At 48.1% G+C, this 24900-nt stretch overlaps 2 protein-coding genes across 6 annotated transcripts in view; both read right to left on the bottom strand.

The window, feature by feature from the left end:
• The window catches only part of LOC105917965 (caskin-2), a 44630-nt gene extending 28259 nt beyond the window's left edge, over positions 1-16371 (bottom strand). For 4 of the 5 annotated variants that reach the window (XM_036147750.1, XM_036147751.1, XM_036147752.1 and 1 more), the window contains exons 1-3: positions 16132-16371; positions 13786-14083; positions 1532-1583 (exon numbers count right to left, since the gene is read on the bottom strand). In XM_036147750.1, coding sequence (XP_036003643.1) covers positions 1532-1583; positions 13786-13879 — 146 coding nt within the window. In that variant the 5' untranslated portion in view covers positions 13880-14083; positions 16132-16371. Of the gene's footprint in view, positions 1-1531; positions 1584-13785; positions 14084-16131 lie in introns of those variants that run through there. The other variant, XM_036147753.1, reaches the window with a different exon arrangement.
• Positions 16372-19792: 3421 nt separating this feature from the next.
• The window catches only part of st6galnac2 (ST6 (alpha-N-acetyl-neuraminyl-2,3-beta-galactosyl-1,3)-N-acetylgalactosaminide alpha-2,6-sialyltransferase 2), a 36150-nt gene continuing 31042 nt past the window's right edge, over positions 19793-24900 (bottom strand). Inside the window, exons 9-11 of the mRNA XM_036148018.1 lie at positions 21754-21834; positions 21546-21648; positions 19793-20167 (exon numbers count right to left, since the gene is read on the bottom strand). Coding sequence (XP_036003911.1) covers positions 19973-20167; positions 21546-21648; positions 21754-21834 — 379 coding nt within the window. The 3' untranslated portion in view covers positions 19793-19972. The remainder of the gene's footprint in view (positions 20168-21545; positions 21649-21753; positions 21835-24900) is intronic.

The raw sequence follows: 24900 nt of genomic DNA, 5'->3' as shown, positions 1-24900 counted from the left end.
AGAAAAAGTCAGAAAACCTGGAGAACCGCAGACCCGGATCTGGAGTTCTGAACCACCAGGGTCTGTGCTGGTGGGCCTCCAGAGCTCCCGGAACCATTCCAGCCCGGCGCTCCATAGCAACCAGTCCAAACATGGAGCCAGCCGGCGCCGTTGGTCTCTCAGGCCTCCCTTTATCCCTCACTGTTTGTTTCTCTCACACAGGAGCGGCAGCAAAGCAAACAGCAAACAGTCTCCAGGCCTGCACAAACACCCCCACAGTTCTCATCCCAAGGCCACGCCCGCCTCACCTGCAGGTTCACCTGGAGGGGGTGGGGCCTACACCTGCAGGGCCAGAGTGGGAAACTGCAACGCTGTGAGCCAACAGCTGAATGCCTCTCCTCCGTTTAACGGAGGGGGGGGGCACCATGAGCAGAAAACGCCGCGATCCAACGGGGAGCAGCAGGAGAACGCAGCGAGAGAACAGACATGACTAGTAGAGCTGAGAATAAAAGTGTGATGCAGGCAGTAATAATCGATGGTGTGATAGCAGTGATGGAGGAAGATTAACAGCAACATGAATGAAGCCTTCTGGTTAAAGACTAAAACTATAAATGACATTTTATTCATTTATTAAAAACGTCATTACAGCTGCTTAGAAAAGCAAAGATCTTCAGAACTTCAGGTCTTCAGATCTTTAGGTCTTCGGGTCTTCAGATCTTTAGGTCTTCAGATCTTCGGGTCTTCAGATCTTTAGGTCTTCGGGTCTTTAGTTCAGTGATGATCACCATCTGTCCCTAACGATCCCATCCTGCCCTCAGCAGCCGGGACCATAAAGCCATCAATGCTCCATTAACACGTCCGTCCTCTTTGTAAACATCTTGATGGTCTGGGTCCTCCTGCCCCCCCTCCCCCCCCCCCTGGCCCCTTGATGGAGTCTGAGGGCCGAGGGCCGCTCCGTTTTACAGCCTCTCAGCCTCTTTTGTGGTCCAGACCTGGAGCTGAAAGGCTCTCGATGATTCATGAACTGATCAGAAATGTTCTGCCTCAGGCAAATAAAGACGTTCTAGAGCGGAGAAGCTTCAGAACCTCCTGAATGCAAAGAGAGCAGAACCGAGGCAGAACCGGGACCGGCTGCAGCAGAAAGGGGCGCCAGAGAAGTTTCTTTTTATTTTAAACTAACAGTTTTTTAGGTCTAGGACAAAATAATCTAGAGGGGAAACAAAGTGTTAAACTTTGTTATCTAAGCCATAATAAGGCCTTTTCGGTCAGTAATATAAAGCTTTGAACTCCTCACTACTCCAGACATTTGAATGGATAAAGTTTTCTGGATGGGAAGCGAAACGTCTTCAAACTTCAGAAAAAGTCCAGTTGTTTTGTTTTTTAACTTTTTTGGAAACATTGTTAAACTAAGCAGTAAATAGAAAAATAGAAAATACTTTCATAAATGTGAAATATGCAGAAATATAAAAGGAAAATGTCTCTGAAAATGATGAGTTTTAAATAAAAGGTTCTGTTGGGCCCGCCGGGCTCCTCGGGTCGGCGCCTCACTCACCCATCAGAGTCCTGGTAGTTGATGTTCAGCCTCTTGGTGGAACCGAGCAGTTCTGGAAAACAGAGAACAGCGGTCGGGTTCAGAGATCTGGACCATCAGAACAACAGCTACAGACAGACGGTTCTGATCCAAGAGAGAAATTTAAATGTCTTTATTTTCAGATTTAAGGCTTTTTGTGTCGCAGAACCGAGCTGTTCTGGACCGAGAATCAGCAGAACCCATAAAGAAGCAGCAGGCTTCCCAGGAGCAGATGTTCTGAGATCTTTGTCTCCTTCTCTGGCCTCTCCTGCTGAGAACGTCTCCGCTGGAGGAGCTCCTAGCAGGAAGGTCTCCTGCTGAGGACGGAGCTGCAGGGTCATGCTGCCACCGGAGCAGAGCTTGCTCAGCAGGTGGAGCTCAGTGGATCTCCATGCACAGCGAGAAGAACAACTGTGGAGGAAAGCTGCAACATCTGTCCAACAGAACCATGAAGAACAGATGGACACTCAGCAGAAGAAAGGTCCAGAGTTCTTCTCCTTCTCCCAGGAGGAACCTGGGAACCGTGCTGGTAACAAAGACCATGTGAAGGTGGACCTGTGGTCAGGAAACTCCCTGGATCTGAACCACGGTGAGGTGAGGGCTGGTGGTCTGAACTGGACCAGCTCCAAGAACCAGCCACCAGCAGTCAGGATCTGGTCCAGAGGTCCATCTGCAGCAGGTTTATGGAGAAGAAGGACCAACAACGTTCCCTCTGAGCTGGAGACGCAGCAGGGACCTGCAGGTATCAGGAACATTATTTGGCCTCTTCAGGAGTTGACCTCCTGATGAAGACTCCTGATGTTTCATCTCCAGTAAGGTTCCGGAGGAGTTCCTGGCTCCGTCTGTGAAGTTCTCCGCCTCCTGGAGAACCCGTTCCCCTCTACGGATACGTTCCCAGGCAGAGCAGTGAAGTCCAGCAAGAACCACCTGAAACGCTCCTCATCTGAACCCTCAGGCTTCTCTGGGTCCAGGTGTTTTCAGAACCAGAACCTTTATTCTGCAGGACGGAGGAGGCATGCTGAAGCTCCCATCATCTTCTCAGAGTTATTTCTGCCGCTGTTTATGGAGCTGCAGGCTCCTCCAGCTCCTCGGCTGAACGCTCCACATGCTGCAGATCTGCTGCCACAAGAATGCACCGCAAGGCGGAGGAGGTTCTGCAGCAGTTGTGTCAGGCCCGTTTGGGCTGAAACAGAATCTGTAGTAAAAGCGTCTGCAGCCTAAAATTAGACGGCTCTGATTACAGGTCTGCAGATCTTTTTTGTTCCCCGGCTGGACGGGAGACAAAGCAGTGCAGCGGTGCGGCGCAGCGTGCAGACCCAACACGCGCTCTGCCTCCAATCTGGGTTTTCTTTTCCAGGGTTCTGGCCGCGCTCCAATCACAGCCCGGTCAGAAAGTTCCCCTGAAGCCCAGCAGCTCCCTCTCTGAGGGTTTACACAGCAGATTACAGCCTGGCAGCCTGAAAATAAACCCGCGGTCCGGTCAGAGAGGCAGAGCCGTAAAGGCCTCAGAACATCTTGACCCGCTCCGCACCACAAGGTTCTGAATGTCAGAAGAATGCATGAGCTGATGGTTTCTGCTCAATCATCACCGGCGGCATCAACCTGAAGCCTTTGGAGGGCTAAACTTTCTGCTCTGGGCTGAACCAGAACCAGGAAAACGGGCTGAAGCGGGAAGCACACTGTGTGAGGGCTCTGCAGGAAGTCCTTGGGGTTGGAACCGTCAGATGTGGTTCTGCTGGTGTCTCCATGACATTCAGCCAGGATCCACGTCTGGAGTTCTGGTTTTCACCGGTTCTGTTGAAGTGGAGCAGGTTCAGCATCCTGGTGTCGCTGAGATGGATCAGAGCCTCCTCTGCGGTGAGGAGGTGGTGATGTTCTGGATTTACTGTTCCGAATACGTTCCAACACTCACCCGTCCTGACTGGCAGAACCAGACCCAGCTGAGTTGAGCTTCTTCTGGAGGTTGGTCGGGTTCTGCTCCATCATCAGGAGGAGATCAGAGTACAGCTGCTGCTCCACGTCAGGAGTCCGCTGTCTCAGATTCTACCGATATGATGTTAAAAACAAACCCCGCCTCCTAACCTTCAAGCCCTGCCTCCTAAGCATCAAACTCCGCCTCCTAAGCAACAAGCCCCGCCTCCTAACCATCAAACTCCGCCTCCTAAGTAACAAATCACGCCTCTTACGCAACAAGCCCCGCCTCCTCCTAACTCCTTCAGACAGCAGGTATCAGTGTCTCTGTTTCCACTTCCCTCTCCTTGGCTTCTACCCTAAAACTCGTCTCCTCTTCATGTCCCACATCTGGGGTTTCAGACTCCAGCTCTGACCCTGGACCAGTTACAGGTTACAGCAGGATATGTTCTTCCACTGCCCCTCCCCCACCTGTTGCTGCTCACTGCCGTCAGGCTCTTAGACGATCGGCTGTCTGGAGTTAGGGTGTGAAAACTAAAGCATCAGCATCCATCATCGTAATTAGGGTCGAGCAGTCGGCAGGCTAGGCCGCAGCGGCGCTGAACCAGCAGCTAACCAGCAGCTAACCAGTAGCTAACCAGCAGCTAACCAGCAGCTAATCAGTAGCTAACCAGTAGCTAACCAGCAGCTAACCAGCAGCTAACCAGTAGCCAACCAGTAGCTAACCAGCAGCTAACCAGCAGCTAACCAGTAGCTAACCAGCAGCTAACCAGTAGCTAACCAGCAGCTAATCAGTAGCTAACCAGCAGCTAACCAGTAGCTAACCAGTAGCTAACCAGCAGCTAATCAGTAGCTAACCAGTAGCTAACCAGTAGCTAACCAGCAGCTAACCAGTAGCTAACCAGCAGCTAATCAGTAGCTAACCAGCAGCTAACCAGTAGCTAACCAGCAGCTAATCAGTAGCTAACCAGTAGCTAACCAGTAGCTAATCAGTAGCTAACCAGCAGCTAACCTGCAGCTAATCAGTAGCTAACCAGCAGCTTACCAGCAGCTAACATCTGGCCTGTGGTTCAGGTCACATCAGATTAATACATTTATCCCTTTTAAAATAGTAGAAAAGGTTCTGATCGGGTTAAACTGGCAGAACGTCTGTCATTTACAGTAAGTCTGACGTTTCCTGCAGCTCCGCCTCAGATCCTGAACATCCCGTCTCTGAAGAGATCTGATACCAGAACTAGTTCTGCTGAGGTCCGACTGGGTCAGGCTCCAACAATGAAAGCTGGAGTTCATGAACTCTCTGGTTCTGTCCCTCCCGTCCCTCTGGGCCACGCTGACGTTTGAAGGAAACGCTCAAAGCTTTTGTTTGACGCTGCAGGTCCGTTTGAAGAGGGAGACGTGGGCGGCGGTACCGCCTCCTCCCTCCCGGGCCATCAGAACCTGGCACAGGAACACTCGGCCGGACCGCCGGCCTCTTATCAGCTGACTGAAGGAGGACAACGTTCTGCTGAGATGAAGATTACTCTTCTTCATGTCTTATCTGAGCTGCGGAGGGGATGTTTGTCCCTGCTGAACTGGACCAGCGCCAGGCCGGCTGATTGGCCGTCTGGCCTCCATGTGGGACAGCAGAGGTCCAATCAGCCGACATCAGCAGCAGAGAACATCCACTACGTTCCGCCCTGTTCTGCTACATATCAGCGGAGGAGGTTAATGGATCCTGCAGCGTTCCACTAATTCTGCTCATCCTGATTAGTGTAATAGTATTTAACCAGAAGGCTATTATAATTACATTTAAGAAGAACTTCTACCTCCTTCAGTCAGAACCAAGAAAACACCAGAGAACGCCACTGATGCGTCTCCTGCTGTGGTTCCTGTAGGAGATCTGACGGGTCAAACAGAACCTTCAGGTCCAGTTTCTCCAGAACCACCCAGAGGGAGAGAGTGGGCGTGTCTCTCTGCACGCTGGGCTCTGATTGGACAGAAAACAGGAAGTCCTCCAGCAGTGGGAGACACCCTGGCTGGTTCTGAATAATTCTGTGGATCAGAACCACCGTCAGTCTGACCTAATCGTGTGTGTTAAACTATAAGGAGGATGAAAATGAGAACCGGGTCAGGTAAAGTCCGGCCTGTGAACTTTGACCTGTGGTTCTGATGGAGGCTGCAGAGCGCTGAGCGGGTTTCTCAGCCTTTGTCCGCCTGTGAATCGCTGCCTGGGCGTGTCGCTTCCCTCTGAAGGGCCAAACAATGCCCCCCCCACCCTCTGCCCCCCCGCCCGGCCCTGAACTATTGTGCCGGGAAAGGAAGTCCGGCGGGGGAGCTGCTCCACGCATCAGGAGCCTCCATCAACGCCGCACCGCACCGAGTCACGGTCGGGTTACGGGCCGACGCCCTGCGGGGCCAGAACCTCCTGACAGGAACCCCCGGCTGAACCGGTCTGGATCAGAGGGCCCGGGTTCCTCAGCAGGTTCCTCAGGCAGCCTTCAAGTTCACTCCCTAAACCGTCTGTGCTGGTCTGGAGAGAGATCCTGTGGGTCTTTGTTCTGGACCGGCCAAGCAGCCAGAGTGCAAAGAGAAGCTTGGAGAACCGCTGATCCGGATCATGTTAAACGGGTCCAGGAACGAAGAATCCAAACCTGGATCGGCTACAGAGTCTGGACCGCTTTCCCAGGTGATCCGTCCACCCTGACAGAACCCTGACAGAACCCTGACGGGTTGGAGGTCCAACTGAAGAAGATCTAAAGGCAAAACTTTAACCCAAACATCTAAAATGTTTGACCGGGTCCTCAAAGTTGGATCAGCTGTAGAAACACGATGGAGGTCTAAACCAGAACGTAGCAAATCCTGAGATTCATGACGGAACATCTACTTGTTCTCATATTAAACTCAGCAGGGGGGTGAATACATTTAGGCTTGGTCTCTGGGCAGCGTGCAGGAGAAAGCCCTGGTTCTCCATCAAGCTCCCCATCCTCCTGGTGCTGAAGCTCCTGCAGCTCCAGCAGCTCCAGAAGGTCCAGCAGGTCCAGCAGCTCCAGAAGGTCCAGCAGGTCCAGCAGCTCCAGAAGGTCCAGCAGGTCCAGCAGCTCCAGCAGAGCAGCCCAGGTGGAAACCTTCAGGTCAGAGCCGTCTCACGGGGAGCGGACCTTCTGGCTTCAGTCCAAACGCAGCTTCACTAACTAAAGTCATGCTGGTGTTGAAGGAGAACCAGAACCAGGCCCGTTTAGCCCGACTTGGCGAGAGGATCCGTCATTCAGGAGACGAGCGGCAACCTGACAGAGGAACAAACCCGATCCGAGAGGCCAGAGTTACTGACAGGCCGAGGAATCACTGCGACCCGGTTCTTCCCGAGTCTGCAGAACTTTGTGCGCTCTGCATGCGGCTGACGCTGATGCTGCCTAACGGAGCGAGACGGGACGGCGGGACGTGAATGTGCGGTCCGAGCTGACAGAGCCGAGCAGCTGCAGGGCAGAGCAGCACCAGGATCCGCCTGATTGGACCTCCAGAACCCCCCAGAGGGTTACAGAGGAAGAGCTGCAGCTCTGGGATGGAGACGGAGCGAGAGACGAGCAGCGGGACTCCTGCAGCTTCATCGCCCCGATAAAAATATCTCCACCTCAGGAGACGCAGATCTGAGCTGCAGCAAGTTCATCCTGTGTTCCTCAAAGAACCTTCAGAACCTTCAGAACCTCTCAGAACTCAGACCAGTTACTTGTAACGGAGTAAAAACCCTCAAACTAAGATGCTGGCGATCCAGACATGATTTTTCAGTGAAACGTTATTAAATTATGATTAATTAAAGATGCAGAGCTTCTCGTTATGCCCCCCATGAGGCAGAACATCAGAACCTCCTGCTCCACATGCTGGTCGGGTCGGAGCTCCTCAGACCCGACAGCAGCAGCTCTGGACGCCTCAGCAGGACTCCAGCCAGCAGAGTCTGCAGAGAGCCGTCTTCACTTTCATCACGTTCCTCCTCATGAAGCATCTTCCTCCATCCTCATCCTCCACCATGAACCCGGCACCGTCCCAGCCGTGGACGGATAACCTGAAACTGGACCCTGGAGAGGATTCTGCTGCACAAACGGAAGGAAACCACGAGGAGAGAAGGTCCAAAGAGGAGGTTCTTCCTGTACCAGAGGTTCTGCCATGGTTCCAGCAGGAGATCAGCGCTGCTGGAGGTCAGTTCGGCTGAAGGTAGTCAGGACATCTGGTCAGGAGGTCCTCCTGCAATCATTATCCCTCACAACCCGCTGGGCCCGCTGCAGAGCCGAGGAGAGGAGGTTCTGGACATCGGTGCCGAAGACGTCCCTCTGACCCGGGAAGCACTTTGGATCAGCAGCCTGCAAAACCAGCAGGTACCACCCTCAGCTGGTACCACCTGCAGCCGGTACCTGAGAAACGTCTTCTGGTTGGTTTTGGCTGAAGAGTCCAGAGATGCTGATGAGGCTGAGATGTTGGTTCAGCTGGAAGCCAGGACCTGGACCAGACCTGGACCGGACCTGGACCGGTGCTGGACCGGACCTGGACCGGACCTGGACCGGTGCTGGACCGGAGCTGGACCGGTGCTGGACCGGACCTGGACCGGTGCTGGACCGGAGCTGGACCGGACCTGGACCGGTGCTGGACCGGACCTTGACCGGACCTGGACCGGACCTGGACCGGTGCTAGACCGGACCTGGAGCGGACCTGGACCGGACCTGGACCGGACCTGGACCGGAGCTGGACCGGACCTGGACCTGGACCGGAGCTAGACCGGAGCTGGACCGGACCTGGACCGGAGCTGGACCGGACTTGGGCCAGACCTGGACCGGACCTGGACCGGTGCTGTACCAGACCTGGACCGGAGCTGGACCGGACTTGGGCCAGACCTGGACCGGACCTGGACCGGTGCTGTACCAGACCTGGACCGGAGCTGGACCGGACCTTGACCATACCTGGACCGGAGCTGGACCGGACCTGGACCGGTGCTGGACCGGAGCTGGACCGGACCTGGACCGGTGCTGGACCGGAGCTGGACCGGACTTGGGCCAGACCTGGACCGGACCTGGACCGGAGCTGGACCGGACCTTGACCGGACCTGGACCGGAGCTGGGCTGATGGCAGCTGGCTGGCAGCTCCTGGCGTTTGCTCGCTAAATTCTGCAGAGCAAAGTGTCAGCCAGCTGTTAACCACGGAGCTGCTGCCCAAAGGAAAGAACCTTTCCAGTCAGGACGGAACCGAAGGACTGAAAATGTCAGGTTCTGTTCACTGGTTTGGGTTCTTTAACCGGGTTTTTACCAATACTAATGAAAGATTTCGAGCTACAGAGGAAACTGTGTTTCTGTGGCAGAAAGCTGGTAAAAAAAAAAGAACCAAAAGGTGAATTTTAGCCAGAACACTGGTTCTGGTTCTGATCCAGAAGCTCCGTTTGGTGCTGGAGGAGAACAAGATGTGAGAAAGTTCATCACCTTCTTATCTCCAGGCTGGCGTCCTTGGAGCCCGGCGCTGAACTGGACCCGGATGATGTGGGTGTGTTCTGTTCCTCTTCCTGCCTGCAGCTAAAACAAGAAGCGCCGCTGCCCCCCCCCCCCCCCAACCAGAACCCACCGGGCCCAGATGAGTAGAACCTCAGCGGCAGATCCATGAACTCACAGAAGGCCTTGGATGGTTAATTAAACTGATAATTAAACGTAAAGGTTTAAAAAATAAAAAGCTGCTTCAGGAGAATCTAAACTTCTGAAACGTTTCATCTTTTCTACATATTTCAGCTTTTTTTCTGAGCTGATACTAGAAAGCAGCCGTTTAGAAACCAGACGGTCCGTTTTATCACTGCAGACGATAAATTATTATTTATTATATATTATTATATATAAATTATTCAGATTTATTCCTCTAACTGATGCTGTCAGACTTTGAACCTGAACTCACGGCGTGTTCAGCGACGCATTCACTGTGAAACTGCTTTCAACGAGTCTTCTGCGTCTACGAGCCGCTGGTACCGCCCCGTTCCAGCAGAACGGACTGGTTCTGGACAGAGACCATGGTTCTGGACGGAGACCCTGGTTCTGGACGTCTTCTGGGACGGATTTCCTCAAGGTTCTGGGAGGAGCTCAGGGTTTTTTTTTTTGACGGTTCTTCTCGGAGCGACTTCATGAGGTCAGACACTGATGTTGGACGTGAAGGTCCGGCTCTGGGTTTTCCGCTCTACTTCATCCCAGACGGGTTCTGTTGGGCTGGGAGACCACACAACAAACCCCAGAAGATAAAATGGTTCTAAAACAGAACCAGAGCGTAATCCTCCCTCCACCAAACTTTACCCTTAACGCATTGAGGAAACTACCCAGAGTTCTGTCTGACGTTCTTCACCGCCTCTCTGACCTCAGCTCTGGAGTCCAGGGGATGCAGCAACGCGATGCAACTCAATGCAACGCTGCATGCGATGCATTGAGTTGCATGTGATGCGTTGCACTTGCAGAGGTCCACTAAGCGCTCTGGTCTTGTTTTTAGATTTGGGCCGCTGCCATTTTGAGAACCTTTGGGCAACAGATCTCTGCAGCTGATCTCAAACTGAAAGCTGGTCTGTAATCTATGAGCTCCGAGGCCATGAATGCCTCTTCCTCCTCCTCCTCCTCCTCCTCCTAGGCTTCCTCCCATATTTCCCTCTTCAATAACATCTCAGATCGTTTACTGAGCCGAGGGGTTTTGCTTTAATTTATTCATTAAAAACTTCCTGCCACAGAAACGTGTTTAAAAAATGCAGATTTAATGAGGGAGCTGCAGGAAAAGCTGAATTTTTTACCACCTAAATGAAGTTTTAATGGCATGAAAAAGACACCAGAAGGAATGTGTAATTCAGATCGGAGGCTCTTTAAAGTCTGGCCGACATAACCACGTGAAACTTCAGACTCCTACACGCTCCGGGCTTCTGGGCCCAGACTGGAGCGGTTCCTCCCAGAACCGGAGAACAGCTCCCAGCGCTCTGAGGTCAGCCTGGTGGTGAAGAAGCTCCACCGCTGCAGGAGGCCGGTGGAGCGCGGCGCTCTGCTGGTGGGAGGCTCCCAGGCTGCTCTTCTCTGAGATCGGCTCTGGCTTCCTACCCCCCCCCCCACGGATCCCCGGCGCTGTCTCGCTGCCAGCCATTGTCCGAGCAGCGGATAGCGTCTGAGCGAGGCGTGATGTCATGCTGCAGGAATGCTTTCCCCGCAGCAACACCTTCCATCCTCTTTTCTAAAGCTGCAACCCGACTCCACACAAAACTTTCCACGTCGCAGCCGCTGCACGGTTCTGTGTGGGAACCGGACCCGGGTTTGAGCAGGAGAACCACTCGGATCCCAGCTTCACTCTTTTTTCCTCTGCAACCTAAAATCAGCCTCACTAGAAACTTCAGGATGGTTTGATTTGTTTTCACGCAGGAAAATCAGAGCAGGAGCTGAAACTGCAGGCTTCACTCTGTGGATCAGAACCAGCTGACCTGAGTGAATCTTAACGGTTCTGGAGAGAAGCTGCAGGATCAGGATTCAATCCGTTGAGGAGCAGGAAACAGAAGCTGCTGAGTTCTGCAGCCTCCCGGGTGGAACAGCTGCAGGACGGACGGTCAGAACCAGAACAGGAACCGAGCCGTGTTCTGCTAACGGAGCCTCCTGCTCTGCTCCACGGGGGAACCCTGACAGGTCCTCGTCTCTTCACGCAGAGTGAGTCATGTGATCTCTGAGCCCAGGAACAGAAAGGGGGCGGAGCCTGACGTGTTGCATAAGCAGCCGCCGCCTGCGGCTCCTCTCATTATGCTCCTTTCAGAGCGTCCATAAAAGATCTGCAGCTCTGAGCACCACAGGCCGCCTCCTCCACCGAGACAGGCAGGCAGCTCCCTTCCAGAACCGACGCACCGGTTCAGCCGCGGGTCAGCAGACGTCCCGGAGGCCGATCCGGTTCAGAACGGATTCATTAGTGAGCAGGAAGTGAGCTTCAGAGGGAAACTGTTTGATTTGGGCTCAGGCAGCCGGAGTGCCTGAACTATTTATAACCGGCACACAGACTCCTGCTCAGAACCAAACTTTACAGACTCTGCTGCTCCAGAACTTCACAGTGAAGGAGCGACTGCTAAACATGAAACCTTTACAGCGACTCTGTTTCCAGAACCAAAGGTCAAGACTTCACGACAACGGTACCAACGATCAGGGACAGTGGTGAAGGGCTGATGATGTGAGCTCCTTCCTGCTCCCCATTTTTCCTGTTTTAGCTTCCCTTCATTGGCTTCCTGTTAAATCAAGAATAGAATTTAAAATTCTCCTTCTAACGTATAAAGCCCTTAATAATCAAACTCCATCATATATCAGAGCTCTGATTACCCCGTATGTTCCTAACAGAGCACTTCACTCTCAGACTGCAGGTCTGCTGCTGGTTCCTAGAGTCTCTAAAAGTAGAATGGGAGGCAGATCCTTTAGCTATCAGGCTCCTCTCCTGTGGAACCAACTCCCAGTTTTGGTCCGTGAGGCAGACACCCCGTCTACTTTTAAGACTAATCTTAAAACTTTCCTTTGTGACAAAGCTTCTAGTCAGAGTGTCTCATGTTACCCTGAGCTATCTCTATAGTTATGCTGCTATAGGCTTAGGCTGCTGGAGGACATCAGGGTCTATTTCTCTCACTCTGCTGAGTTCTCCTACTGCTCTCCAATCTGCATTGTTTGTTGTGATTTCAGCTTTTAACATTTTGTTCTCTGTCTTTATTCTCTTCATAGAAGGTACTCCTGGTCTGGCGTTCTGTTAGCCAGGGGCAGAAATTAGTTCTGAACCAGGACCTAAAACAGCATGGATCCAAATCACAAGCAGCTCAGAAGCTAGTGGAGCCTGCACCAGAGCCTCTGAATCCCCTAAAGCCGCTCATGAAGTGTCTAAGGAACCAGAACCAAAACAGGCAGTTATCTGATGCAGACGGCGTAGATCAGATGTTTACTGTGGGGTTCCCCAAGGTTCTATCGTCGAGACTCTAATATTTAACATCTGAAGCGGTTCTACAGGCTGGGCCCAAATAACAGGTCCGAACTTCAGGGTTCGTTAAATAAGATTTTATGTCTCCACTTTAACCCTGATTACTGTTCTGAAACTGGATCAAAGCACCAGGTTTTCTCTTTATTAGGTGATTTTAATGCGTGTCCTGATTAAAATGCTTCCCAGTTCAAACTTTGGCTCAAAAATAATTATCAATTAGAAATCTGAGCCAAATAAATCCACCAAGAGAATCATCAAGGCTCCGTTCTCAGGTCACTTTAGTTCAGCATCTACAGCCTCAGCTGATCACAGCATTTCAGAACCTCCTCCAGAACAGAACCTCCTCCAGGTCAGAACCTCCTCCAGACATGGACATCTAGATCAACTGCTCTAAAAGCCTTCAGTCAATTCAAACACTACAAAAATGGAACTAAAAGTAAGTATAAATGTTAAATTTGTGTATTTTCCCTGATTTGAGCAGGTAAATAAGATTTTCTGCCAATGAAAAAAGATTTTTAGCACTTAAAAAAGCAACAACTCATCTCCATCATCTTATTTCAGGATGTTTATCCAATTCTCTTATTTTAGGGGTGAAAACGACTCAAATAAAAGGAAAATTTCACTAATTTGGAGAAAATTTGACTTGTTTTTAGCTCCTTTTTAGCGGTGAACCCAGAGCAGCCTTTCATCTTTAATCAGCTTTCTGGAGAGACTCTTAAAAGTTCATGCCCCTGTAAACGGACCCGGCACACAGCACATCCCAGACTTTCTCCAGAACCACCTCTGATGTGGTTACGGGGCGACAGAACCGCTCTGCAGCGCCGGCAGTAAACGGCGGACCTCTTTGTCTGCCACATCAGAACCTCCTGGAGCAGAAAGAAGGAGCCGCGCCGCTTCAATCGCTGCTCCGCCTCAGTGACGTTTATGTGGAGGAGAGGAAGGTTCTGATGAAGCGGATCCAACTGCAGGAGGTCCAAACGGAGCTTCAGAGTGACACCACGCACCTACAGATCAGTGAGAGGCCGGTACCAGTGAGGGATGAAGGCCCTATCGGGTCGGTGTCGGTCAGGTTTACCTCGTCTGGGTCCAGTTTGTTCAGATAAAAGCGGAACCGTTTATTTTTAGAGTCAGATTTGTGAGAACTCGGTCCGTCTGCCGGCACCAAGCCTCAGAACCAGGCTTCAGAACCAGGCACTAGAACCAGGCTTCAGAACCAGGCTCTAGAATCAGGCTTCAGAACCAGGCTTCAGAACCAGACCAAAACTGTGACGGGTCGAACAGAACTTTAACAGAACTTTAACAGAAGACAGAGCTTTAGATCTAAGCGCGGCTCAGAACCTCCTGCTGTCCTGAGCCGGGTCAGAACTTACTGTTCCTGTTGGTCTTCAGCTTGGACAGCAGCTTCTGGGTGGACAGCAGGTCTCCACTCTTCACCGCCTGGAGAAGCTCCTGCTCCTTCCCCATGCTCCTCCTCCTCCTCCTCGTATGCCTTCACTGGGAATCCCTCCTCTTCCTCCTCCTCTTCCTCCTCAGAGCATCATCCTGAGCACCAGGAGCCTTCCTCAGGTGAGACTCCTCCTCCTCTCACCTGACAACAGGAAACAGGAGACCCACAGGCTGTCCCCCAGGTGAGGAGAGGTTTCCAGGAGGAGGTGGAGGTCTGGAAGCCTGAGGGAGGAGAGAAAACAGGACAATGTGAGGATGAGGAAGCACGAGTCGGACCTCCTCCCTGCATTTGTTCTGATCTTCATCGCGTTTCTGGGCTCTAACGCCTGACAGAACCGTTGTCCATGTGAGAGAAGGTCCGCTGCTGGCTTTGGTCCTCAGACCCACAGAGGTCCTGCAGCAGGAACCAGAACTTCTGGCTGCAGACCATCAACCTTCCTGCTTCAGATGTCTCCATCCAGCTTCCAAAGGCTTTTATTTTGAAAGTCCCTGAGCTCTATGACCTGCTGAGAAGAACTCCTGGACCGGGTCTGGACCGGTGGTGGAGCTGGTTCTCCTTCTCCAGCTTTTGGAGAACCGACCACAGGTTGTCAGAGGGGTTCAGACCTGAGAGGTTCTGAAAACATGTCCAACCCGGTGGTCTGGTTCTCCATCACCGCCCGGTTCCTCCAGGGCAGAACCGGGTTGACCCGCTGGCTTCATGGTGGTTCCAGAGCAGCTTCAAAATAAAATCTCCCAAATCTAATTAACCCATTTATTTAGTTTTCCTTCTGCTTTCACAAAAATAAATTATCTTAAAAACTTTATTTTATGTTTCATTGCCCTGAATTCAAAGAGCAACTAAATCCGGGTTCTGATCTCTCCAGAACCCAGTCCAGAACCGGCCCGACCCTCCTGGGAACCGTGCAGCTGAGGTTCTGGATGACTCAGCGGTTTCTCTGGAGGCCTGTGGAGACGCGTCGGTGCAACGCCGTGACGACACCAGCACGTTTCCATGGAGACGCGCCGCTCCCACTTCCTGTAACGGGCCGGAACCAGGCGGGCAGAACCCAAACCGGACCCAGTTCCATCTGATCAGCCAAATCCGGACCAAAAGGTTCTGTCAGCCTGAAAAGGTTCCGGCCTGTTGGACCAGGAACATTGACTATTAGGTTTAGACCAAACGGACCTTCTGCGATGATCAGAACATCCTGCAGGGTCCAAACGGGTTCTTTACACGCAGAGGCAGGTAATCAGAACAATGAAAGGGTTCTGGTCTGGTTCTGGTCCAAACAATCCATGTGAGGACAACAACTGAGTGGAAAATGTCCAGGAGCAGCAGGGATGGCTGAAGCCGGGGAAGAACCTGGACCAGAACCTGGACCAGAACCGCTTCAACTGGGCCAAAAGAGAAAACCTGAACCGGACCACAAAGGAACAGAATCGGTTTAATTTACGACATTTTTCTGCCCACTTAACTTTCAGTTAATATGCTTGAATGCAGCAGTTTGACTTTTATTTATGAAATAAAATCATAAATCATCTTCGTCCTGTTCTAGTTTACCGGAACAGAATAACGGGCCTTAAAATAAAACTGTTATCCCCTCAGGGCTTCCGTAGTTTACACAAACACACCTGACAGGTGAGATGACAGCGGGCTCTAATTACACAACAAGCCCCGGACCCTCCTCTCTGCTGCGTAAACACGCCAGGAGTCCAGAACCGAGTCAGGAGTCCAGAACCGCGCCAGATGGTGAGACCAATCCAGCTCCATGAAGAGATCCGAGCTTCATCCCTGACCCAGCTGGCCTGGGTGGTTCTGGTCTCAGTGGATCAGATCCTGACCCAGTCGGCTGGATGGTTCTGGTCTCAATGGATCAGATCCTGACCCAGTCGGCTGGATGGTTCTGGTCTCAGTGGATCAGGTCCTGACCCAGCTGGCCTGGGTGGTTCTGGTCTCAGTGGATCATGTCCTGACCCAGTCTGGTTATATAACTATATAACGGAGCGGTTCCGTCCGTCTCTCGGGCTCCCTGGAGCCTCTACCAGCACCAGAACCCCGTTTTTTTCTCTCCCTCTCTCTCAAATGGACCGCTACCAGAACTTTCACTTTTCCACCAGTGGACTCGACCGCGGCGCAGAAGCTGGAAATCACGACCCGGTTCAGGTCCACGAACACAACACCGAGGCTCCAGCCGCCGACCTTCGGACCGAACTTAGACCCGACCCAGAAGAACCATGTTCCCCTCCTCAGACGGAGAAAACCCACTCCGCTCCGGAACCGGACTCACCTTCCTCACAGAAACTTTAACTGGACCGAACTCCAGCGGAGATGCGGGAAAAGTCCAACAAGGAGCTGGAAAAGTGGCGACATTCCCGGAGAGATAGTCCAGAAAAGTTCCGGTGGTCCCGGTTTAGTGAGATCCAGACGACACTGGCCCCAGGTTCGTCTTTTAGTGAGACCCTCCCGGACTGAAGGTCCAGTTCTGCTCCTAAACGGGTTCGGTTGGTCGCGTCGCTCCAGCTTTCCCTCCTCTCCCTGAATGCCACATTCTGGAGTCTCCCGAATTTACTCACGCTGTCAAGTAGCCCTGAACGCACCATGAAGCATCCGGATCAGACCTTCAAAATAAAAGCCAGAACTGCAACTTTTAAGGAGCCGTTTATAAGAACCGGAACTGACCCGGTTCAATGTCTGAATGATTCTTTATTCAGGTATCAAGAATTCCCTCCGGAATTACCGACCCAGTTCAGCCCAAATCATCAATAAGTTACCAGAATTTATAATTATAATATATAATATATTTATAATATATATATGTATGTATATACACACACACACACACACACACATATATATATATATATATATATATATATATATATATATATATATATATATATCAAGAATTCCCTCCGGAATTACCGACCCAGTTCAGCCCAAATCATCAATAAGTTACCAGAATTTATAATTATAATATATTTATAATATATATATATGTATGTATGTGTATATATATATATATATATATATATATATATATATATATATATATATAGAGAGAGAGAGAGAGAGAGAGAGAGAGAGAGAGAGAGAGAGAGAGAGAGAAATAGATATGTAGATATGATTCTGATCATTGGGGTTTAATTCAGATGCAGATATAATCTATTAATTACAAAAATAAAGAAATTGACTGGACGAGACTAATTATTTCTATATATTTAGAAGTTTTCATTGAGAGAAAATCGGAGCCAGATTCCTTGTTTGTGTCACAAACTGGCAAACAAAGTGGATTCTGATATATTTTTTTTTAAATAATTAAGAGTTAAATCAATTCAGTCTATTTAAATAAATCCAATTCCCAAGCCATCATCTCAAGACTCTTTCCAGAATCTTTTCAATCAGATCCTCCATGTTGGTCCAGAGTTTGTCTCTAAGGAAACCAGCTGGTCATCAACCTGCAGCATTAAATCCTCCTGGATGAGCGTAGAGCCACAGAGGACAGTTGCTGATATTGAGTCGTTGACTTTGCAGCAATCCCTCATACTGAACATGTAGCGACAGCATAATATCAGCAAAATGATTTACACTAATTTTACACTGTTGCCCCACAAAGAATTCACACCTCAAATAAGACACTTTCAACAACATCAGGACATGTTTAGGAACCTGAATACATCCTGAGATTTAATCTTCTCATCCCTGACATGTAACCACTATGCTTTTATTTTGGAAGCCAATTCGGTCCTTCTTCCTGTGGTGTTGCGCTTACTCTGCAGACCTAAGATCAAAGCTCCTCACCGCCTCCTGCTTCAGCCCCGATCTCCATGAGAAAGAGAGAGAAAGTGTTTCCTTTGAGAGCCTCTGTTCCTTTAAACGTCCATCAGTTCATCCATCCATCCATCATCCATCCATCCATCCATCCATCCATTCATCCATCATCCATCCATCCATCCATCCATCATCCATCCATCCATCCATCATTCATCCATCCATCCATCCATCCATCCATCATTGATCCATTATACATTCATCCATCCATCCATCATCCATCCATCCATCCATCATTCATCCATCCATCCATCCATCCATCATCCATCCATCCATCCATCCATCCATTCATCCATCATCCATCCATCCATCCATCCATCCATCCATCCATCATCCATCCATCCATCCATCATCCATCCATCCATCCATCCATCCATTCATCCATCATCCATCCATCCATCCATCCATCATCCATCCATCCATCCATCATTCATCCATCCATCGTCCATTCATCATTGATCCATTATACATTCATCTATCATCCATCCATCATCATCCATCCATAATCCATCTATGCATCATCCAGTCATCCATCCATCCATCATCCATCTATCCATCATTCATCCATCCATCATCCATCTATCCATCATTCATCCATCCATCATCCATCCATCCATCATAGATTCATCTATCATCCATCATCCATCTATCCATCATTCACCCATCCATCATCCATCTATCCATCATCCATCCATCCATCATACATTCATCTATCATCCATCATCCATCTATCCATCATTCATCCATCCATCCACCCATCATCCATCCATCCATCCACCCATCATCCATTCATCCATCCATCCATCCATTCATTATACATTCATCTATCATCCATCCATCCATCCATCCATCCATCCATCCATCCATCCATCCATCCATCCATCATTCATCCATCCATCATCAATCCATCATCCATCCATCCATCCATCCATCCATCATTCATCCATCCATCCATCATCCATCCATCCATCATCAATCCATCACCCATCCATCATCTATCCATCCCAGCATATCAGGCTGCAACACATTCCAGTTCTAAGAAGTCCAGTTAGACCCGACTAATGAACAAAGTTCTCCAGAGAACATCTAGAAGGTTCTGAATCTTCCTCCTTCTGCCGAGCAGATCATTCTGAAACCATCCAAGGAACCTGGAGGAACATCAGGGAGCAGCTCCAGCTGGACAGCTCTGATCCATCAGATGGTTCATCCAGAACCTTCCTCCAGCAGCAGCTGGTAGAACCTCATGGAGCAGGGGATACTCTGGAGAACCTTCATCCAGCTCTACGCCCAGAGCTCAGAGGCTTCTGGGATGGACCACCATGGACCAGATGGACCAGTTCTCCAGATGTTTGGTGGAGAAGGAACATCCAGTCCCTGCAGCCGGGTTCTGAGATGGAGGCTGGACCGTGGTGCTGGAACGCAGCAGAAGGAGGATAATAACGACGTTGATCCTCCTGCTGCTGCCTTCAATCCTCACGCAGAACTCTCATCAACTCTTAATACATTTTATTTATAATGCACTTTACATTTCAAATAAAATCTCAAAGTGCTACACTAGGGGGGTTAAAAAGAGTTCCAAAGGTATAATAAAAACAAAAACAATAAAACTCCATAAAAGCAAAACCATAGGTATTGAAGGCCGTTTGAAATAAAAATGTCTCCAGGTGCTTTTTGAACCCCTCCACAGCTTGTGGGGCCCTCAGGGTCTCTGGGAGGGTCCCATGTGGGGGACAGCCTGGAGGACCATGTCTCCATGGTGGTTGGTGGAGATGGAGGTGGAGGTGGAGGTGGAGGTGCAGGTGGAGGTGGAGGAGATGACTGAGGTTGGCAGAGGTGGTACCATGTATGCACTGATGGTGAGGAGACAGATCTTGTTTTGCATTCTGTGGTGAACAGGCAGCCAGAGGAGTGATTTGATCTCTTCCTGTTTGGAAAGATAAACGCTGACTTGACGTAGAACTGATGACGAAGATTCCCTTTAAAACCCGACTCAGCAGTCCAGAAAACAACAGAGTTAATTTAATAATTTTTAATCAAAGCTGTGCAACACTTTATATAAACAGCAACAAACCCTTTTGTGACACAACGAGGCATTTAACCAGCAGGAGATGACAGACAACGATAAGAAAAAACACTTTATTTACAAAATCTCTTTTGATTCCAGTAGTTAAACTCTTGTTTCTGTGCAGTTATTCGATAAAATGTAAAACCGTCACACTCAGACGCTGCTTCATGCAGGTTTCACTCAACAGATTTCCTTTTTCCAGTTTTCACATCCTCAGAGGAGGAATAAATCTTCCTCACCTCCCTCCTCCTCCTCCTCCTCCTCCTCTCTGGAACAACCAGAGCAGCCCCCGGTGGTGCAGCGCCTCCCACAGGCGGCCTTCCAGCTGCAGGTCGTGGTTGGCGAAGAACCTCAGAGGCCTCGGCACGGAGTCGTAGTAATGATCGGAGAAGTCTGCGTAGTTGTTGGTGATGAAGCCGTAGGCAGAGACCTGCAGACACACAGAACCCGACTCACACGTTCTGGTTCCTTTACGGTGACAGAGGGAACATTTTCTCATCTCAGTCCCGTCAGACAAGGCAGACCTCTGCAGCGGTTAAAGCATCTGGGTCGGATTCTTCAGTTAAATGAAGCTGTTAGGTGAGCAAATTGTTTAACGCGTTTAAAATATATCGGCTTAAAGTCGTTTTATTCAGTGAAAAGAGGAAAACTCGTTCCATGAATCGATGCGTTTAAAGCACAGAGGAACGAACATTAAACCCTGAGGGACTCCGACGTGCGAGAGTAAAAAAGCTGAAACAATGTCGTCTCTGGCTAACATTTATTTTCTTAGCTATGCATGAAAAGAAAAGTTAGGAATTACGTTTAATTCAAAACTAGTCTTGTCTAATTGTGACTTTATTAAGTACTGAAGACATTAAACAGTTTTAAAAGAGCAAAGATCTTTGCTGCATTGCATGTAAAATGTGTCATTTTCTGTTATAATCGTGTTTTACTAACAATAATGGTTCCTTAAAGGGATAAATGTCTAAACTTTGTTTTGATGGGATTCCCAAAGACAGAATTAAATTAAATTATTGAAAGCTTAAGAACCTCAAGTCTGTCTGTGTCGCAGGTTTAACGGTTACATGTATAACGGAGAATTAAATGTATATTTGCATAATTTCAGACTTGGGGCACATAGAATAAAATAGTATTTATGTTTCTAAAAGCCGTTAATGCTCCTCTGCTTCCGTCCTCAGTGACTCTGTTCATCAATCCTCCAGCTGCAGAGATTGCTGATCAGCTGCTGCAGGCCGACTCGTTTTCTTAATCGCTACAGAATCCTCAGAGAATGTTATTAACATAGGGCAACAACAATACAACGATCCATATCGATTAAATGATTAACGATCCAATTACATCCATGCAAAATGAAAATATCAATCATATCATCATTTTTAAGGTGAACCTTTATTTTAAAATTCACCAGGCGTGAGACTAAAGTGAACAGGTGATCCATTATTATTATTATTGTTATTATTATTAGACAATTAGAATAATGTAGTTATTATGAAGGGGTGGGTGGCGATGCAGTTGATGCTACACAGGGAACCCAGTACTCCACCCTGTGGATCTCCAGTTTTTTTACGGTTCCAGTTTGATGAGAGCAGGTTGCAGAAGTCTGGTTTCCTGATGGATCTAAAATTACTCATGAAAATGAACAAAATCCTGGTTTCTCAGGTGTTAAAATATTTCACAAACTGAAAAGCTAAGTTAGTTCTGATCTCTACACTGAGACATCTGCTGTGAGGTGATTTTGGTTCACAGCTGAAAAAAACATGAAGCTAAAGCTACTGAGGTTCTAATAAGACAGGTGTGAGTGTTACCTGGTCACAGGTGTGTAAGGCCGTCAGCAGCATCAGAGCTCCAGTGCTCGGCATGTACATGTCACGAGTCTGTCTGTAGGTCATCAGTGGAGACGTCAGAAAACTGAAAAACAGATCCGATTTTCATCTGAAGGCCTTATTTTCAGCTCATGTCAGACTTTAACGCGCACCAACATCCAGTCTTTACTGTTGCAGCACTAAAATTCACCTGTGGGTCAGGTAGGAAATGAACTGTGGGTGGAGCATCCTGAAGTTTCCAGGTGGTTTGTGACCAAAATACGTCCAGGGTCTGTGGAGTCAGCAAAAAATAAAGGTTTGGATGAACAACAGCAGCACATTTAAGAAGCTGACCTCTGCATGTTGCATCTGCTTCTGTTAACTGTTTTTATTCAGAGATAAATACTGACTAAAAAAAGATGCAGATAGAAAACGGAAAAACAAACGCAACACTAAATTAAACACATTATAAACGGCTCATGTTTTCCCTGAAGAAAAATACCTGCATCTTCTGTAAAACCCAAAAAACATGACCTAAGTATCCTAAATTCAGAAATCATGAGAAAGACTCAGATGCTCAGCTTCAACCAAATGTCTGCAGGAGAAGAGCAGAAAATGTTTATTTTCATGCTTTATTGAATAAAGAGGTTTTCATGGAGCTCAAAGTTTGAGTTTTATGTCTGAAATGTGGAGAGTTGAGTTTGTTTGAGAGTAGACTGCCATCTGGTGGTAGAGATGGGAACAGCTTTCTCCTGAGACGGTGTTAATGATTAATCAGAACCATAATGGGCCATAAGGGATGGTTCTGTTTATTCATGGGCCTTTCTGATTAACAGAGCAGTTTAACGACTCTTCATGAAGCAAACATCTCCTCTTAAAGATGCAGTAAAAGACCTGAAACATGGATAGATTCACACATTAAAGCACATTTCAATGGTTACAATACATTTATCAGTAAAAGAGAATATATTACTAAAAGTATAATAATTTATAAAGGAGTTATGTTCTCCACAATCACAGTCACACTAACAGCCTTGTTGGTGGAAACCTCACAGAGGCAGAACCGGCTGACTGTTGGGTCACTGCAGCGGGTTCTGCTTCGGTATCGTTTCAGCGACCCGTCTTAGAAAGACCCTCATGTTTATTTATGGAGCAACAAGAACAAGAAGAAATGATGATCAGCTCTGCAGCAAAACCTGACGACTTCAAACACGTTCTGGTTTGTTAAATAAATGTCTGCTTTTTATTTTTATTATTACATCAAAAAGAAACAAAATCTGTTTTCTCAGATTAGCATTTGTCCAGTTTAATTTATTTGCCTTGAAAATGAGGTATTATTGTTGCAGGGTAATTTTCTAATTCAGGAGAGTCATTATTTCCATCATCATGTCATTTGTGATTTATGAAATTATTTAAAATTAGTTGAAGAAAAGCACAATTTAAAGGGACAGTGTGTAACTAATTTGTCTTTTAATGAGCAGAAATCAAGGATTGCTTTTATATATTACATATATACATATTCTGGCAAAGTTTATAAATTCAGTTTATAAATACATAGGTGTGGAGGCGCACCGAGTCACTGGGTCACATGACCTGGAAGCTACTGAAGAAAAGTCCCAATTTCTGTCTTTAAAAATATCTTAAAAGATTGAAAATAAATTTAAGTGGAATAATAAGTGTGTGCCTTACATATGTTATCTACTGGCATGATTTTATATTAGTTTCATCTTAGCTGGTCACAAGATATGCAATTTATGGATTTGTGTTTCTCATGAGTGCTTGGTTCAAATATTTGTTGACGGTCCCTAAATGCACCACCGCGTGTGGGAGGAGGGAGCGGCTGAGAGACGCTGGCCGAAATAAGAGTCCCTCGATCGGATCAACCGTCAGCTAGATCCCGCTGACTCCACGGAGCTTGAATGTGTAACTTCAGACCAACTTTACCGCGGTGGGTTAATTTACAAACTCAGCAAAACGTTTTTCATCGCCAAACTACGATCCAAGACTCAAATACCAAGGCAAGTTTCTTTCTTTCTCCATGGGAGTTTTTTTTAAAGAATGCATGATGGAGACAACAGCTGTCTTTGTCCGGAGAGCAAAGACAAGTTTGAAAAAATCAGTTTATCACGCAGGACAGAGACTCGCAGCGAGTTAGACAAAAAGTCATTTAAGTTATATTCACTGGATAAAAGACACTGCTCAGCTCCTCGCCTTTATCCCAGGGATTAATGACAGTTTGGAGATAACGGAGCTTTTGACCATGGAGTCCCTGAAAGGACAAACAGGGAGAGGATGTATATCACTGGTGGTCATAGACAGAATGAAGCTGCATCATCCATCAGGAATCTCTGTGCACTGCTGAGCAAATATTGTGGGTTTAATCACGTCGCTAATGAAGTTACAAAACTTATAAACGTAGGAAGGAATCAATCAAAATTAAAGTTTATTTCTATAGCACTATTCAACAGTCCATATGGTGCACAAAGTGCTTTACAAGCTAAGTTACAAACGAACATATGCTGAGACAAAACAGATAAAATCAAAAAATCTACAGGAAAATAAAAGGATAAAAAGAGATAAAAACTAAAAAGTGCATAACAGCACGATTCAAAACTATTTTAGGAGCTATATAGAAAAATAAAACCACAAGATAAACAAACGTTATCCACAGTTGAACAGCTAGGAGGGGAACGATCAGTTTGTGCACAACATGTACACACGTGTGAAATCTTTTAGATCAAAATTCTCCTTATTCTACGAACAAATTTCAAACACATCTTTCACTCATTTTCCCACATTAGCCTTGCAAACAGAGGCTGCCAAAAACATGACAAAATACAGTTAATTACTGAGCGACCTTCAGAGAATTCTGCCATCTCTGATTTAGAAAAACCGACCAGTCACTTCAGCTGGTGTCCATCGTCACAAGATGCTGAATCAGCACCACAGGTCTGACTCCATCTTAAAGTTCGACTCTCTTAAACTGAATGACTTTTATGCTTCACTTCATGAAGCCACGTTTCCAAACCTGCGGAGGGCGGCACAGAAGATGCTGCCGCTGTGTGATCAGACGTTCAGACTCGTGAACTTCAACAAAGCCCATCACAGATCTAAGTTCACAGACCGACACCTGAGCTCTATCCTGAGAACCACCAACAAAACTAACTCCAGACTTTGATGCACTGGCAAAAAAAGGGAGACCAACAGCACTGTTCCTACTGAAAGTGAACGTGATTTCACTGTGTTGTGGGAAAAAATAATATTTTGTACAACAAACTTTGGATATTCATGCTTTACTGCCTGGTAAAGGCAAAACCTTTTATGCAATGGCTTTTACATGTCATTTGTAGTAGTCTAC

This window comes from Fundulus heteroclitus, chromosome 16 (genome assembly GCF_011125445.2).
Source record: "Fundulus heteroclitus isolate FHET01 chromosome 16, MU-UCD_Fhet_4.1, whole genome shotgun sequence".
Taxonomy (NCBI): domain Eukaryota; kingdom Metazoa; phylum Chordata; class Actinopteri; order Cyprinodontiformes; family Fundulidae; genus Fundulus; species Fundulus heteroclitus.
Note: the sequence above shows the minus strand (reverse complement) of the source record. Positions and strands in the feature narration are given on the sequence as shown.